The sequence below is a fragment of the Nyctereutes procyonoides genome, unplaced genomic scaffold, assembly GCF_905146905.1.
Source record: "Nyctereutes procyonoides isolate TBG_1078 unplaced genomic scaffold, NYPRO_anot_genome, whole genome shotgun sequence".
Lineage (NCBI taxonomy): Eukaryota > Metazoa > Chordata > Mammalia > Carnivora > Canidae > Nyctereutes > Nyctereutes procyonoides.
In genome coordinates this window covers 43538655-43556616 of record NW_026575051.1, presented here as the reverse complement: position 1 = coordinate 43556616, position 17962 = coordinate 43538655, and the positions used below count along the sequence as shown (strand labels likewise).

The 17962-nt window shown below is 37.4% G+C and overlaps 1 protein-coding gene across 2 annotated transcripts in view; it reads left to right on the top strand.

Moving 5' to 3' along the window:
- The window catches only part of UBE3D (ubiquitin protein ligase E3D), a 149440-nt gene that overhangs the window by 14206 nt on the left and 117272 nt on the right, over positions 1-17962 (top strand). For both annotated transcript variants that reach the window (XM_055329541.1, XM_055329542.1), the window contains exons 4-5: positions 10744-10975; positions 17385-17454. In XM_055329541.1, coding sequence (XP_055185516.1) covers positions 10744-10975; positions 17385-17454 — 302 coding nt within the window. The remainder of the gene's footprint in view (positions 1-10743; positions 10976-17384; positions 17455-17962) is intronic.

Here is a 17962-nt window from a genome sequence, read left to right as displayed (position 1 = left end):
TACAGAGCTACTCTCTCCCCTGGAATGTACCCCATACCCCATGTCTCCTTCTGATTAGCTCCTTCCTAGTTTCATCTGATAGGCCATCTACAGCCAGGAGCCTTCCCTGAATTCTCGGTTGGTTTATGTGCTCCTCAAAGGTTTATTTGCCTGTCTTCCCAATTGGGCTATAGGCTCTAGGTGTTGGAATAGTCTTATTGACCTGTGTCCCTTATCCCCACTCATATTTAGAGTGCAGTGTAGGGTAGCCACTAGTGGTATAGACTCAGAAGCCAGACTGTCTGGTTTGCATCCACCATTTATTAGCTGTGACTCTGGGCAAGCTACTTAACCACTCCATTCCTCAATTTCCCTGTTACAAAAATATAGATGACAATAGGAGCTACTACGTAGGGTTATTCAGAGGATCAAATGAATTTAAGTATTTATAGCAGTGCCTGGCACGTGCTGGGCATTCAGTATATGATGGCTACCACTATAATTATTATTCTTATTATTAGCCCTAGCATCGTCACTATCAGCCCCAGCATCAGCCCACAGTGCCTGATGAATAGTGTACTCAATAAATTCTTCCTGGGTTGAATTGAATAAACAGTAGGGTGTTTATTTTGGCCTTCCACCAGCCTCTCTTGCTTACTTTCTAATTCCTGGTAGTGCCGCAGGTAGATGAGATCATGGAAAGTTACCCTAGTATAAGTGGGGGGATAGTGAATGGAGCACCTCTGAATGATTATTTTGGGTAAGAGATGAGGTGACTAAATCTGCAGAAGAGGGAATGTCCCTGCTCAGATTACCTAAGAGCTGAAGTTGCTGCACATTATGCACTGTGTTGTGACAGACCCACTGTAACCTGAAATATCCATAGGATTCCACTTTGTGTTGTAGTAAAACCCGGAAACTTCTCCTCTCAGTCTATTTCAGGCTTTGGTTGAATTCTCACATGAAGTTGCTGAAACATGCATGCCTTTACAACAATGAGGTGACCTAGAAGTCACAGGAAGAGCAAGTTAAATACAGTGTAGCACTATTTCCTGGTACTGCTCACCATAAAGGATATGCTTATCCATTACTGGCTGGTATCTGTGTTTCTTTGGAAAAGGATGATGATATAAAAATTGTTACCTGTAACAATTCTTCCCATGCAGAAACTATATCTTCTGTTTTGTGTCCATTCTTTTTCTAATCATTGGAATTGAGAACTAGAAGGGCTTATAGGTGCACCTAGAGGAACAATTTCATGCTCCCTAACCATGACCATCTGGAGGCTGTGTGGTGTAAAGCAGAAGTGGGAGAATGGAACCTTGGGTTTGAACTGCAGCCTCACCACTTAGTAGCTAGGAAACCTTGTCTATATCCCTTTAGCTGCTTCCTAAGTAGACATAATGAGTCATCTTAGACATGTCGAAAGACAGAATCTTGGTGATGGAGAAGGTTTAGGAGCTTACTTAGGCCTAACTCTCGCTCTAAATAGGCACTCTTGTTGGACTTCTTCCTCTTCTTTGTCAAAATTCAAACCTGACCAATCACTTCCCTGCTTAAAATTTTATGATGCTTCCTACTTGTGTTTCTTCTTAAGTAGACATAATAAGGCCAATTTTCCAAACTTGTCAAAACAGTTAAAAGCTGTCATACATATAATAGTAAAAACTTGACAAGTTCCTTTTAATTGGTTTTATAGATTCCTTCCCCTCCCCTTTGCTTAGTGGTCTTCTTAGCAAATTAGCAAATTATCTAGTTTACTGTGTCAAGTCTTTTTGATTCAGGACTCGATTTTTTAGCTGTGCCAGGGAAATGACCCTGTTTTCCTCCCTATTCTTTCTAATAAAATAAACATGGAGTTGACTTAGCCTTTGCCTCATTTAAGCAAGGCTTACCTGAAAGCCTTTTCCTATCAGACCTGTGTGTCTGGCAAGTGTATGCCTCTTGAACAATGCAGAGAAATCCTTAGTAGGAGATTTCACTCTCAGGCAGCATGCCTCATGTTTGTTGGAAAAACAAGCATCCTCCAGTATCTGTACAAGGATTTCATGTTGACTTTTTACATTAAACTCAGCGGGTCTTCTCATTTCTCCCTCAGATATCTGTTTTATGTAGGTAGTTAGGACATCTTTTGTTCATGTTAAATAGAAAACAAAACCAAAAGAGGCTTGTGTGTTCTATAATCGAAATGAACTAATTGTAAGCATCTTTTACAGGAGGGCACTTTGAGATAGGTTGATTTATCTGTACTGGGAACTCCTCTAGTAAGAGGATGGAGCAGAGTTAAGATCTGCTTACTGGTTAGCCTTATTTTTGGGAATAAGTCATGTTAATTTTCTAGACCTTAGTTTCCTCATCTGTAAAATGAGGAGGTTAGATTAGATACAACTCTAGGAGTCCTACGAGCAGAAAATTCTATGATTAATGAACCATGTAAAGTTGTACCTTGGGTTCTGTGATTCATGATGCTTTGGGTAGTGCAAGACTAATCCATGTTCCTTTTTTTTTTTTTTTTTTTTTTTTTTATTTACAATAGTCATAGAGAGAGAGAGGCAGAGACACAGGCAGAGGGAGAAGCAGGCTCCATGCACCGGGAGCCTGACGTGAGATTCGATCCCGGGTCTCCAGGATCGCGCCCTGGGCCAAAGGCAGGCGCCAAACCGCTGCGCCACCCAGGGATCCCCATGTTCCTTTTTTTAATGAAAAAAATTCTTGGCAAGCAAATTAAACAGTCCTCTGCACCTTATTTCTATAATCTATTAAGACTCATTAATGGGGGGTTCTGCTTCTCTTTCTGCCTGTGTCTCTGCCTCTCTCTTTCTCTCCCTCTCTCTGTCTATCATGAATAAATAAATAAAACCTCAAAAAAAAAAAAAGACTCATTAATGGCTTTTAATACCTATTAGAATCAAGGTGCATGAAATCTGCTAATTATAGCAGTCTTTTTTTCTTAATTTAGGAACATGATCTTAGCCATTTGTTTTGGATATCTGAAAATAAATAATGCTTTATTTCCTTACCATAAAATTCTCTAGTTTATACTTTTACCAGTTCAGAGTATTTGTATGAAAATTGTCTGAACAGGGGCACATGGGCACCAGTTCAGTCCATTAAGCATCTAACTCAGGTCATGATCTTCGTGTCATCAGATTGAGCCCCATATTGGGCTCCAAACTCAGCTGGGAGCCTGTTTGAGATTCTCTCTCCCTCTCCCTCTGCCCCCTCACCCCCTCTTCCTCTCTTAAAAAAAAAATTGTCTGAACATACATAGTTTTTCATCATGCTCCTGTTGAGACTAATAAGCCCTAATATCAAGTAACAATAATGACAAAATTTACTTTATTGAAACAGCTAAATGATCATCAGGTTTGGAATTTGTTGCATCTCCTAGAAATAAATTCATGCCAGACTTGAGTTATATTAGTTGGCCAGACAGACTCAAACATAAAAGATTTTGATTCTTAGTCCCACTTGAGAGGTCTCCCAAGGTCTCTGGACAGGCCCTCCTCATTCCACCTGCAGTAGCAGAGCTGAGTGTCAGCTCAGCAGTTAGGGAGACCTTAGAAACTCTAGAAGGAAACAAGTAGAATAGACTTTATGGAAACATAAGAGATGTCAGAGTATCCAACCAGTTGGTCTACTTGACGGACCACCTATAATTATAGTCTGAAAATAACTACTATGAATGCAGTCGCTTGTCTATGAAAAAGAACAGAGGTGAAAAAAGAGTACAGGCACAAATTAGATCGTTGGTAACATTATATAAACTTTTGGGAAAAAAAATGAAGATACCTTTATGGGTCTAATTTTACTAAGTACATAATGGTAATGAAATGTAAAGCTTGGTTTGTAGGATTTGTCATCTACCAGTTGGATATCATCAGCTCAATTTATCTAGATTTTAGTAGCCATAATTTGAGCTTTAAGTATTTGATGTTATTCTAAGATTCTTAATGTCCACTTGTTTATAATCCAACCTGTAAAAGTTCTATGTTATTACCATTGTTATTGTCAATGATTAATGGTTGATTTTAAAGTTAAAGGGCATTTCATTTTCTTTTCTACGTGTTTAAGTTTTGAATAAGCATCATCAGTCAATAGCATTGATTAACATTGTGTATTTTGTTTGTCCCTAAGGCTTGTGGTTAAGATGCATTAAAAATAACTAACAAATTTTAATTAATTATAAATGTGTTACTGTTCGTGTTATTTTAAGATGAGAGAAAATTCAAGAAATCATTTCACTCTTTTTCTGAACTTTGACAGGTTTTTACCTAAAACTGCCTTGGAAAAAAATGATATCTATTTTATTTTGAAAGTTCTCTGGAGAAGTAGATCATATCAAAGTTTCAGGTTTTCAACAGATACACTTTCAGTAGAGCTGTGATTATAATACATATTTTGTTCTAAGAGGTTTTATGTTTTTCAAAATACCAGAAAAAATTATTTCTGTAGTAAAAACACTTTTATCTTTGCAATGACTTGTGAATTGAGCACTTTTCTTGCTCCTGATGTCTTATGTAGATAGTTATGGGATATATTTTAGCTTTTATTCACTGTGATATGGGGTCAAGTTAAGTTTGAAATAGCACATTTTGTGCTAATGTGTATCAAGTCTCCCAGATTTCTTTAAATTTTGGTGCAGTTTCATTTCTGTGATCAAGTGTGAGATTTTGATATTAGTATCTTTTGCGATGTATTGAGGATCTGTTTGCAAAATGTCAAGAGATAGAGAATCTCAGTGATAGAGAAGATTTAGGAGCCTCTTTAGGTCTGCCTCCCACTTGAAACAGGTACTCTTCTGCTTCTTCATAAAAATTCAAATCTGACCTATCATTTCCCTCCTTAGAATTTTGTAATGCTTCCCACCTATCTATAGAAACAAGTCCTTAGCTCTTAGGTCGGCATGTAACACCCCACACAGTTTGCACCCCTTCCCAGTCTCCTTTTCTGATGGTCTGCATTGTCAGGGGAGGGAATATATTCCGAGGGAAAGAATTCAGTTTTGGAGCCTGGAAGACCTGGGTTAAGATCCTGCCTTTATTCCTCACCACTGGTTCTGTGAATTTATTACAGATTATTGAACATTTCTGAACCTATCTTTTCTCCTCTGTAGCAGGGGAATAGAAATTCTTACCTCACAAAGTTGTAGTAAGTATTAAATGGAATAAGGTGTATGTCAGTGCCCACCAGAGATCTTGTAAAATTCAATTAAATATGCAAACTCAGGGGGCACCTGAGTGGTTTAGTCAGTTAAGCAGTCAAGTGTCTACCTTCGGCTCTGGTCATGATCCCAGGGTCAGGCTCCCTGCTCAGCAGGGAATCTGCTTCTTCCTCTGCCTCTGCTCACCCCACACCTCTCCACCCGGCTCATGCTCGCACTCACTCTCTCTCTCTCTCTCTCTCTCAAATAATAAATAAATAAATAAATAAATAAATAAATAAATAAATAAATAAATAAATAAATAAATAAATAAATAAGAACTTAAAAAAAATGCAGACTCACAATCCTACCACAAGCCACAATTCTTGCCAGCTTGCCAGCAGGGCAGCATCAAAAGGAGTTTCTCTCCGCAGGAATCCTGCAACAGTTGAAGCAAGTGACTCTTGTCTTTCCATGTGACACAGTTCCAGGTGCAAAGCTTGAGATCCACAATCAAGGAGGTGCAGGAGCTACTCTGAGAAGAAGCCTCATGTCCTAAGCAGCCAGCATCTTCTGTAGCAATTCCTTGGCATAGTTTCTAGGGTTCCTTGCAAAGGACTACATTCAGGCATTGTCAGTCTGGATGCAATTTGCCAGTCAGGGGTCATTTTTACCATAAGCAACGTTGCCTAGCAATATAATTCATGCTTACCATCTACCTGGTTTCCAGGGTAACAGAGCTTGGTGGTTAAACCAAAGGTTAGATTCTTAAGCAGCAAGGGAAAAGGTTTGTTAACCCTTTTATCCCAGTATGCAACAGAGCCAAGCAGGGGCCTCATGTGTATCAAAATGTGATTGTTCATTCCTTTAACAAGTATTTAAGAACTTATACTGTGAGTCACGCGCTGTGCCAGACACTAGGAATATAGTTAAACAGATACGGTGCTTACCTTTATATTGTTAACTCCATTCATGATACCCTTAATTCTTTTTATAGTTTTAAGAACTCTTACCTGGGGCACCTGGATGACTCAGGGGTTGAGCGTCTGCTTTTGGCTCAGGTTGTAATCCCTGGGTCCTGGAATCGAGTGCTGCATCAGTCTCCCTGAGGGGAGCCTGCTTCTCCTTCTGCATGTGTCTCTGTTTCTCTCATGAATAAATAATAAAATCTTAAAAAAAAAGAAAAGGAACTATTCATCCTTCAGAGATCAGCTCAAGTATCACTTCTCTAAAATTCATATACCTTCTACTCCCCTCATACTTTGTATTTATTGCCCTGAATTTGTGGGTTGGTTTTGTGAATCAAAGAATCCCCTAAAGTAATATGCAGATTTTATGTGCTTGTGGGAATGTATGTTTGAAGAAAGGTTGAAAGCTTTCATTAAATTTTCAGAAGGTTCTAAGCTGTCCCCTCTCCCAACCCCCTATGAATTTAGAACCATTACTTTGTTAGGAGTATTTATTACATTTATTTTATAAAGTTTTATTGTTTATAAGTCTCCTAGACCCTGAGTCCCTTGAGAGAAAGAACTATGTGTATTAATATTTTGTGTCAACAGAATGCCTGGTTCATAGAAGACTTTTAGAAAATGAATGTTGAAAGAGTCACTTAATATCCTAAACAGATTCAGCAGTTGAAGGGATGCTGCTAGAGGGCATTTCCTAATCTGAAAGGGAAGTTCTTCCTTATGTCAAACTAAAATGAGCCTTTCTTCTTCCTAGCTTTGTCCTCTGGATTTATAAATTACATGTCTTCTTTCTTCCATATTGTAATTGCCCTTTTTTTTTATAAGATTGGCCCATTTTAATATATTTTAATTTACTAATTGTATAATGATATAAGAATAGTAAGAAAGATCTAGAAGAATGACCATTAAATAGTAATAGAGTGAATCACATTATATTTACAAATCCCCCTCTCCTGTCCCTGATCAAACCCTGATCAAATAGCCAAATGATCCATGAGTCCACTTGCTAGTAGGGTTCCAGATAGAATGTTTGAGGGTTCTATGGGGATTGTTGTTGCTGGTGGATCCAGAATTACTGGGCAGAGTTCTGTGGTGGATCAGTGCAGTAGAGCATCTGTCAGCTTTTGTGGATTTTGGCCTTGGGCTGGTACTTGAGAAGCTGCTAAGATAGTAATGGAGCTGCTGCCCAAAGACCTGCTTCCACAGTTCTCTCACCAGAGACTCCAGTAGGAGAAGGTGCTATGTTTACCTGTCATTTTCTTATTGGTGGTTTTTTTTTTTTTTAAGTTTTTATCTAGTTAGCATACAGAGTAATATTAGTTTCAGATATGCAATTTAGTGGTTTAGCACTTCCATACAACACTCGGTGCTCATCACAAGTATAGTCCTTAATCCCCATCCCCTATTTAACCCAGCCCTCTACCCACCATCCTTCTGGTAACCATCAGTTTGTTCTTTGTAGTTAAGAGTCTTTTTATGAGACTCATTGTTGAGGATATCAAAGAAAAAAGATTAACATGGAGGAAATCGTTAAAAAATGATACATTTGCATCTTAAATATTTTAATTTAAAGCATACAAATGTCCATTAACTTACGAATATTTTATCATGGAACCGATAAAATAAATTTCCATTTTATCATGGAAATGTATATATATATATACATTTTTTAAGGATTTTATTTACTTATTCATGGGAGACACAGAGAGAGAGAGAGAGAGAGAGGCCGAGAGACAGGTAGAGGAAGAAGCAGGCTCCTTGCAAGGAGCCGGACATGGGACTCGATCCTGGGACTCCAGGATCACACCCTGGGCTGAAGGCGGCGCTAAACCGCTAAGCCACCCAGGGATCCTGGAACTGATCTATTTTTTTAATATTTTATTTATTTATTCGTGATAGAGAGAGGCAGAGACATAGGCAGAGAGAGAAGCAGGGAGCCCAATGTGGAACTTGATCAGACACTCAACTGTTGAGACACCCAGGCGTCCCATGGAACCGATACCTCTTTGTTAAATTTGGCTATACTGTTGTGTAGCTTTTTTTACTAGTAGGTATTCCATCCAAAATTCATCATCTACAATTTCTAGTTTGTGTTTTCTTAAATGGAAGGAGAAGTTAGACATCTGAAAGCAATGGAGCTGTAGAATTTTTCTAGATTTTTATTCTTCTTCCTTTTTTCCAGTGTTCTATATATAGCTGTATCTCCTACAGCTTATCAATTATTTTTTTTGGGGGGGGGCAACTGGCTTTCATTTAAAGTCTTTAGTTTTCAGAGGAATAGCAATTCATATTTCCTTAGTTTACATGCTTTTTAAATTATGTAACTAAAATAATGTATAAGTGGCATAATCAGGTCTGTGATCAAATATAGTTGACTCTAGTGAGCATATGTTTTTGCTGAGAGGAATGGAGGTACTCAGGCTGCTCTAAGCAATCACACTGCTCATGGGCATTAAGAAGACCATGAACGTGGTTCTATTCTGTTTTTCTCAGGATTAATTATTTTGAAGCTTCTTATCATCCTGCCCATATTTCTTCTCCTCTTAGACTACAGATCTCCCTAATTTAGAATATAGGTAAAATCATGTTTAGCTTTTCTTCTGATAAAGTTTTATGTATCTGTTGTCCAGAAAAAAATGAAACCATTAAAAAAAAAAAACTAGTAGCAAGTAGAAGTGCCTACTTAATTTTAAGGCCATTTTAAGCATAAAAAATAATAGTAGAGTGGAACTCAATTTCTCTCCCCTCCAGCGTGGTCTGGGCTTAGTGACTCACTTCAAGGAATTGAGTATGCAAAGGGAAGACTATAGCTTATTAGTGGAGAAACCTAGTAGATACCATGCTGGCCAATTGTTCAAGTTTAACAGTACCAGTGATAAGTCATATTGATTGAGTGAGTGTACCCTCTGATAGGATGTGCTGAGAAGGCCACTTCACTTCTGTGGGGGTTTTTTTGTTAGTTTGTTTCCCAAACCCGTAACCCCAGTCTAATCTTGAGGAAACATCAGAGAAACTTAAATTGAGGGATATTCTGTAAAACACCAGACCAGTGCTCTTCAAAAATTTCAACGTCCTAAAAAATAAGGACAGACTAAGAAAATGTAATGGACTAAATTAAGGAGACTAGGGAAACATGATGACTAACTGCAGTGTGTTATCATGAATTGGATCCTAGATCAAAGGAAAAAAGGACATTAATGGAAAAACTAGGGAAATCCAGATAAAGTCTGTAGTTTTGACAAATCTCCCATGGTTATATAAAATGTTAACCTTAGAGAAAGCTGGGTGGAGCGTGTATAAGGACTCTCTGTACTGTTTTTGTAACTTTTCTGTAAATTTACAATTATTCCGAAATAAAAAGTTTATTTAAAAATAGTTAATGGGGGGATCCCTGGGTGGCTCAGTGGTTTAGCGCCTGCCTTTGGCCCAGGGCACAATCCTGGAGACCCGGGATCGAATCCCACGTCGGGCTCCCGGTGCATGGAGCCTGCTTTTCCCTCAGCCTATGTCTCTGCCTCTCTCTCTCTCTGTGTGACTATCATAAATAAATTAAAAAAAAATAAAAATAGTTAATGGGAGAAATCACTGAAGACAGAGTTAGGTGATTTGGAATTTAAGACAAACCAAATTAAAAGTCAATAACAAAACTATTTGTCACAGATGATGGCTAAAAGGCTAATATTCTTAGATAGAATATACTTTTAAAAATTACTAACAGCATACTAATAGGTCATTGGAAAATAGTCATTCATCACAACTCACAGAAGAAACTCGCTGGTCAATAAATATGAAAGCCAGTTCAATCTCACTAGTAATTAGAGTTGCCAATTAAAGCGGTATGGAGACCATTTTCACCCATTACATGGAAAAGTGATAGTATTCAATTCTGAAGCAGGCACATGGAAGAATTACAGATTGATATAGCCTTTCTGAAAAGCACTTTGTCAATATGTGTGGGGTTTTAAAATATGGATATCATTTGTGATCGTGATCTCACAGTTGCAAGATTTTTTTCCCAAGGAAATAATCAGATATGTATAGAAATGTTGTTTTTTTTTTTTTTATGATAGTCACAGAGAGAGAGAGAGAGGCAGAGACATAGGCAGAGGGAGAAGCAGGCTCCATGCACCGGAAGCCCGACACGGGATTCGATCCCGGGTCTCCAGGATCGCGCCCTGGGCCAAAGGCAGGCGCCAAACCGCTGCGCCACCCAGGGATCCCGTATAGAAATGTTTTAATAGGAATGTTCATGACAGGGTTGTTGATACTGGAAAACTCAAAACCTGAGGACCTACCGGAAAGGGAATGATCTCAAAGTTTTGGCATACCTATAGAACAGAATGGAATCATTAAGAATCAGAATATAACTAAAACAGTGAAAGCAAGGTACAGTTTGTGTATATCTTTTGATTCTGGACTGTGAACATGTGTATACCTATGTTGCTTGAAAGGATAATTTTTATTTTCTCTATACCTTTATACACTTTCAAACTGCCTATAATAAGTATATTTTACTTTTGTAATCTAGGCAGGAGGTTATCATTGCAGACAATGTGGTTAATGCGTTTCTTTCATCTTTCATGCTGATTTAATTAAGAAAATGCTACGTTTCCATTTTGTTCTTTAAAAAAATGTTTTTCCTCTCTCTACTAGGGAGCTCATCAGAGTGCTCCCATTGCCGAGTGAGAACTGGGGAGCTCTAGTTGAAGAATGGTGTTGTCATCCTGACCCCTTTGCTAATAAGCCACTTCATCCGCAAGAGAATGACTGTTTTATTGGAGACTCTTTCTTCTTGGTGAATTTAAGAAGTGATTTATGGCAGCCAAGACCTGAATTAGCCCCAGTGGAGACATGCTGTCCTTCTTCTGAGAACCATTTTAAATTGGTAAAATATCTTTTCAAAATAAATGCTGATTTAGAGGTTGGCTTAGAAACTGGATTCTCCAGTCTTAATTAAAGCATACTACACAGACTGTTCCAAGGACCAAAATCCATGATTTTGAACTGCCTCTATTCACCAGCTCTGCTCTCTTGATACAAGAAGAGCATATGGCCTTAGACCAAAACAGCTTACAGGGGCTGCAGGAAGAAGGGAAAGAGGAGTTTTTCATGCCCAGAATTGGGAATGTTGCCATTTTACAAATCAAAATGCCCTACTTTCTTGTTTTTAGGACAATAGTCGATAATCTATATAGTCTGATTTAAATTAAGGGGATCCCTAGGTGGCGCAGCGTTTTGGCGCGTGCCTTTGGCCCAGGGCGCGATCCTGGAGACCCGGGATCGAGTCCCGCGTCGGGCTCCCGGTGCATGGAGCCTGCTTCTCCCTCTGCCTATGTTAAATTAAAAGTGTTCTTTTGTTCCAAGGTACACGCCATACAGCGAGGCCTAGGTATTTCCTGTGTCTGCCCATAGTTAAAACTTCTGCTGATGTCATAAAAGCAGATGCCATCAAGGAAACAGAGGAAATGGAGGAGTCCAAACGTGGAAATGAAGCTTGTGCTACTGGGTCTGAATTGGTGGTTGACAATGTGAGGTCAGGAGCCTCCTGCTAGAGAAGTTGCTTTAGGGAGAAAGCAGTTTCCTTTCAGTACAGAGAATAAGTGGTTTGCCTTATTACTTTAAAAGAAAATCAATGGCATTGACTTGGCCCTTGTGAGAAATCATTCTGATGGCAAGTCAATACAGATGTGATTTAAAAAGTAAAGAAAATCATTGCCAGAGAATCTTCATTTTAACATCTAATTATTGGTGGGACAAAAGCATTGTACATTAAATTTCATTTAAGACTCATTTAATTTTTGTAATGAAAACTGAACCCACTTCAGGAAATGTGCAATAGTTGGGCAGCTCTCAGGTTGTAAGTTAGTTTATAGAACAGTTTTATATTTTGAGGGCAAGTTAAGGAAGTCATCAAAGATTGAAGTTATCAGAATTATTTGCCTTATCTCTCACCATAAACACCAATCCCTTTACCTAAATATGATTCATTTAAAATTATAGTACTTTATTCTTGAATGGTTTTCAAAAATAAATGGTAAGAAGTTAACAGAGGTCTATTATATGTTTAAAATGGATGTTAAAATCACACTTTAATTTAAATTTATATACTAATACTTGACTGTTAAGCTATAAATTTTTAAGATATTTGCAAGGTGTGAGTGGAAAAGGAGAAGAGAAAGATTAAGAGAAACCACAAGTTTCCCGTTTTATTTTTTTAAGAGATTTTTTTTTAATTTTTATTTATTTATGATAGTCACACAGAGAGAGAGAGAGACAGAGACATACAGAGACATAGACAGAGGGAGAAGCAGGCGCCATGCACCGGGAGCCCAATGTGGGATTCGATCCCGGGTCTCCAGGATCGCGCCCTGGGCCAAAGGCAGGCGCTAAACCGCTGCGCCACCCAGGGATCCCAAGTTTCCCGTTTTAGATAAACTCTGCATTCTATTTGGAAATATATTCTTCAATTTATGTCTTTATCAGTTATATGATGCCTATTTACAATAATTTCTTTTAATTGCAAACAACCATCCTGTGAATTAAAGGAAGACCCTTCATTTTCAGACATTACAGTGTTTAGTATCAAGGAGACTGTGAGAAACTCCTGTCATGACAAGCCACTGTTGACAGGATTGTTTCCAAGTTAGCCTAGATGGAAGTTCTCTTTAATTGCATATTGCAGCAGTTGAAAGAGTATGCCTGTGACCAAAATAGTAACATAAATTTAGAGGGACTGCTTAAACAGTGCTCTCAAGGCTCCTGTGGGAACAAGGCTGCTCTGTGCTATTGAAAACCTATTTCTCATATCACCAAGTCTAGCCATCTAGCAGTGTTTTGAAATGTCACATGGTGACACAGCATCCTAATAGTATCTCTTGGGAAACATTTTTTTGGCGAGACAATATCAAGGGTCCTTAGAAATTGAAACAACACAAAGGGAAATAAAAACGAGGACAGGAGGCTAATCCACATCTCTGAGCAGTGGTGCCGTCTCTCAGATATATTGATTTAATTAGTCCACAACAAGGTCTGTCTTTGATGTTTGTTCTGTAGAGTTCCCACACTGTTAGTCTGCTTTATCGCACGACTGCTTTATTGGCTTTATTATTTCCTTTAAGTAGTGGTCAAGAGAAATGCATTACAAAACAGAGTTTCTGTTTAAACAGAATTTAGAATGTTATAATATTTTAATTAGAGAAGACCTCATTTAAAAAATAGCATAATGAACAAAATCCAACACTTATTTCTTTCCTTTAAGATCCCTTTAGAACATGCAGTATTTGTGCCTGTTAATGTGGCAGGATATACCTTTTGTTTTCAGATGATACCTGCTGAAGTTTTCCTTATTTCTTGCAATTACGTGTTTCATGCTATTTTTTTGTGTCTACCAGCATCCTAAAATAGAATGATAAAGATGGCACCTCAACCTTTTATAAGATTCATAATATTATTGTAGACTTAGAAAATATGGTCACATTGTGACTTCATCCAATTTTTTAAGGAACAAACAAAATTGAACTTTGATTATATGACAGCTGGCAAGCATGACTAACAGCTTCACTTTTTTTTCTTTCCTGGTGTACTTGGCAATAATTTGTTGATTTTGGCTGTTTGTTTTGTTAAATCCTTAAGGCTTTTTTTTTTCTTTTTCTTAGAATCACGTGTTGAACTTTGTAAATATTCATGAATGTAAAAAGAAAAGAATTGTGAACCTCAGTATACCAAATCATCTTGATTCATAAAGTATGCTTCATCTGTCCCTTTAATTCCCTCCCCACCCCAACTCCCCACTTAAGTGCTTTAAAGCAAATTCCAAACATTCTGTCATTTCATCCCATATGGATTTTTCTTTTTTAAGTAGTCACAGTGTCATTTCACATTTGACAAAATGAACAATTATTACTTGATGATAAAAATATAGGCCATATACAGATTTTACCAGTTATGTTAAAGGTCCCTTCTAATGGGCTCTTTTTGACTCAAACCACACACCTTTGGTTGTTTGAGATAATTTGCTTTTTATTGGTCACATTTTAAAATCCTGATTACCAGTGTCTTGAAAAGGTAGACTTTTTTTTTAACCAACAAATACCACTTCTCCTGCTTCACTGAAAGACAAAGCGAAATGTGCTATAAGAGCAATTATAAATGAAATACATAGCAGAGTACCTAATGAAATTTTTCTACTCAAAGTTTTTCTTTGAGTAGAAAAATTTCTGAGTAGAAAAATTTATTCTTCTCAGGTATTGCTATTCCAATATATAGTTTTTAGGAAAGCCTTTAGTTTTCTGTAAGATTTAATGAGGATGGTTTGATTTAACTTGTACAAAATAGGTCCTTTAAAAAATATCTTTAATATCAATTTAGAGCCATACAGAAAGTTTTTATTGTAAGAAAGCATGAAACTGCCCAAATGTCAAACTTCACAGTTGAACATACACCTGCTTTCTGAGCTGTCTTCTTCCTGTATCCTTGCCTACACCTGAACAAATTCTCACCAGCCTTAGTTTCTCTGTAGCTTTGACTTTTTTTGACCCCTAAAGTAAGAAATACATATATTTTTGAAGATTTTATTTATTTATTTATTTGAGAGAGCGCACAAGCAGAGGAGCAGAGGGAGAGGGAGAAGCAGACTCCCCTCTGAGCAGGGAACCCATTGTGAGGCTCGATCTCAGGACCCTGAGATCATGACTTGAGCTGAAGGTAGATGCTTAGCCACCTGAGTGACACAGGCACCCCAGAAATTTATTTATATCAAAATCTGATGCACACACATGAACACATGTCAAGTAAAAGTTTTTTGAAGCAGTACTTACACTGTGTGTGAAGTACTGTGATATTTCTGTTCTAGTTCATCTTTTTACTTTATTTTTTTTTTTATTTTTAGAGACAGAGGAAGAGCTAGTGGCAGGGGAGGGGCAGAGGCCGAGGCCGAGGGAAAGAGAGAGAATCTTTTTTTTTTTTTTTTTTATGATAGTCACAGAGAGAGAGAGAGAGAGGCAGAGACACAGGCAGAGGGAGAAGCAGGCTCCATGCACCGGGAGCCTGATGTGGGACTCGATCCCGGGTCTCCAGGATCGCGCCCTGGGCCAAAGGCACGCGCCAAACCACTGCGCCACCCAGGGATCCCAAAGAGAGAGAATCTTAAGCAGGCCCCATGCCAGCACAGAGCCTGACAGGGAACTTGATCTCATGACCCTGAGATCATGACCTGAGCCAAAATCAAGAGTCAGATGCTTAACCCCCTGAGTCACCCAGATGCCCCTCTATTTCATCTTAAAAAGAAAAATATAGGCCATAACCTTCAATCAATTGAATTGATTTTATGAATTAGTTTGGAAAACACTTGGCATAGCACTTAAGAAGCACAAGTTTTAGCGTTGAAGGAATCTAGATTCAAATATCAACTCTACCAGTTACTAGTAGCACATCCATGGAACTCAATTTAAATATGCAGTCTTAGGAAATAGTTATTAATGCTAAAGAAAATGTAATTGTACATTTTCTTTGTACAAACAAATTGATCAAATTGTACAAACTTACCTTGATCATAAGATTCCTTATGTTATCCCACATCAGAAAGGCACTCTTTCCTTACTTAGACCACCACTCTATCCTGTAGTTTCCCAGGAGAGATGACCTCAGGTGTCCAGAGTTATAGAAATTCCTTCTCCCTCCCCACTCTTATGTGACTTCCCATGTTACAGCGTATCTGTGTGAGAGGAATGTTGTATGACTTTAACAAAGGTATTACTATGGATGTGAAAACATTTTTTTTTTGTAGATTCTTAATACATAGTGGCTGTCCAATAAAAGGCAAAAAATTGGTCCTTTTGTGGGAAGGTATGACATTCCAGCCCATTTCTTGAATGACATGTACCAAAAACATATTTTGTTTATGTAACATCCATTTAGTAGTTATGTTCCCAGTACAGTGCTTTATAACACTCCTTTTTAAATCCTAATAAACAACGCTATGAGTTAAACACTACTATTAACTCCCTTTTGCAGATGAGGAAATCAGATGAGGTTCATTAACTTGCTCAGGGTCATGTGTATAATAAATAACAGGGCTGGGATTTAAACTTAAGAATTCTGGCCCAGACTCTTACCATGCAATTGCTTATAACATAACCTCTTAGAAAAAACTGCAAATCAGTAAGATTTTTTAGATTGAGATAAAACTGGCAGATAACATTATATTACTTTTAGGTGTAATGATTTGATATTTGTATGTATTGCCAGATATGCACCATAATAAGTCTAGTTGGCATTCATCACCATACATAACTATAATTTTTTTCTTGTGATGAGGACTTTTCTTTTTATTTAAATTCAATTAACCAATATATAGTACATTATCAGTTTCAGATGTAATGTTCAAGAATTCATCAGTTGGGTATAACACCCAGTACATGATGAGAACTTTTAAGATCTACTCTTAGCAACCTTAATTATATAATACAACATTGTTAACTATAGTTGCCATGCTGTACATTACATCCCCATGACTTCCATATTCTATAACTGGAAGTTTGTACCTTTTGATCCCCTTCACCCATTTTTGCCACCCCTCCTCCCCCACCTCTGGTAACCACCTCTGTTCTCTGAATGTAAAAGAACATTTTTTTTGTTTGCGTAATGATTAGATGGGTGCTAGCTATTTAATCTCTATCCCAAATAATGAATTTGGATTGTTGAAGTTTAAGAATGCTTCAGGAATTTGTCTCAGAACACTTTCCAGTTTTTCCAGTTAGAATGTGTATCTTACATGGAAAAATAGAATTATATGAATGGGTTAAGTATTTTCTACTTCTGATAAGTAATTATGAATTATAGATTACTTTTACATAAGTTACACAGGACTATGAGTCAAAATAATGGCTCCAGTTTTTGATTCTCCTGTTTTCTAGACACATGAATTGGGACAAGTCACCTACTCTCTCTGCCTTTGTTGTTCACCATCTGCCTAGTCTAAATGGTAATGGGTGTTTGGAAGTGCTTTTTAGAAATGTAAGGTGCTTCTTGTTCAAATTATTTACAACAGTTAGATTATCAAGAAGTGGCTAGGTTTGAAAAAAATCAGTCTATTCATTATTCTGTCTTTAGATTTGGAAAAAAAGAAGATCTCTGTGCATGTGAATTATGCATACAAGCTAAATGTGTTCCCAGTATTTAGTAGAGGGCAAAATAAAATGTAAAGTTCAATGTATACTCTAGAGACTAAGTTAAAATTATATATTCCTTTTAAGAAAAGCTGAATGACATTTAAATGACATTTTTCTGTTCTACAGAAACCAAAGGCAAATACCAAAGTAATTTGTAAGCGTTGCAAGGTAATGTTGGGAGAGACCATGTCATCAGGTAAGAATTTCATAATAAAAAATCCAAAATGATTGCCTTCTTGTTAAAAAAGAGTAGAAGGAGGTTTTATAGGAAATCTATATGAGAGATAGATAATTAATGTATGTTGTAGAATTGATGATTTTTAAAATAGAAATCAGCTAACATATCCTACAATATGCCAAGAAGTTTGTGTATTTTGACCTTTATAAGTACATAGTATTGAGTTTTAAGCATTAAGAAGTTGGGTCCTTTTCAGTATTTCGTATCCTTTCTGTGGATATAAAGCAATAGTATAAAGTTTGTACTTGGCTCTGTCATAAAGAATATCAAGGTTTTTTTTGTTTTTTGTTTTTTTCCTCAGCACAACTCCTTAATCAGAAATGTTGGTTGCTAGAGGCAGTGGAGAAGATTTCTTGGCTGCCCTCTGCCTCAGGGCTGTATTTTAGGGCTGGGGGTTGAAACAGAAGAAAACATATTCTGAGTTTTGTTTTTTTTTTTTAATTTTTTTATTATTTATTTATGATAG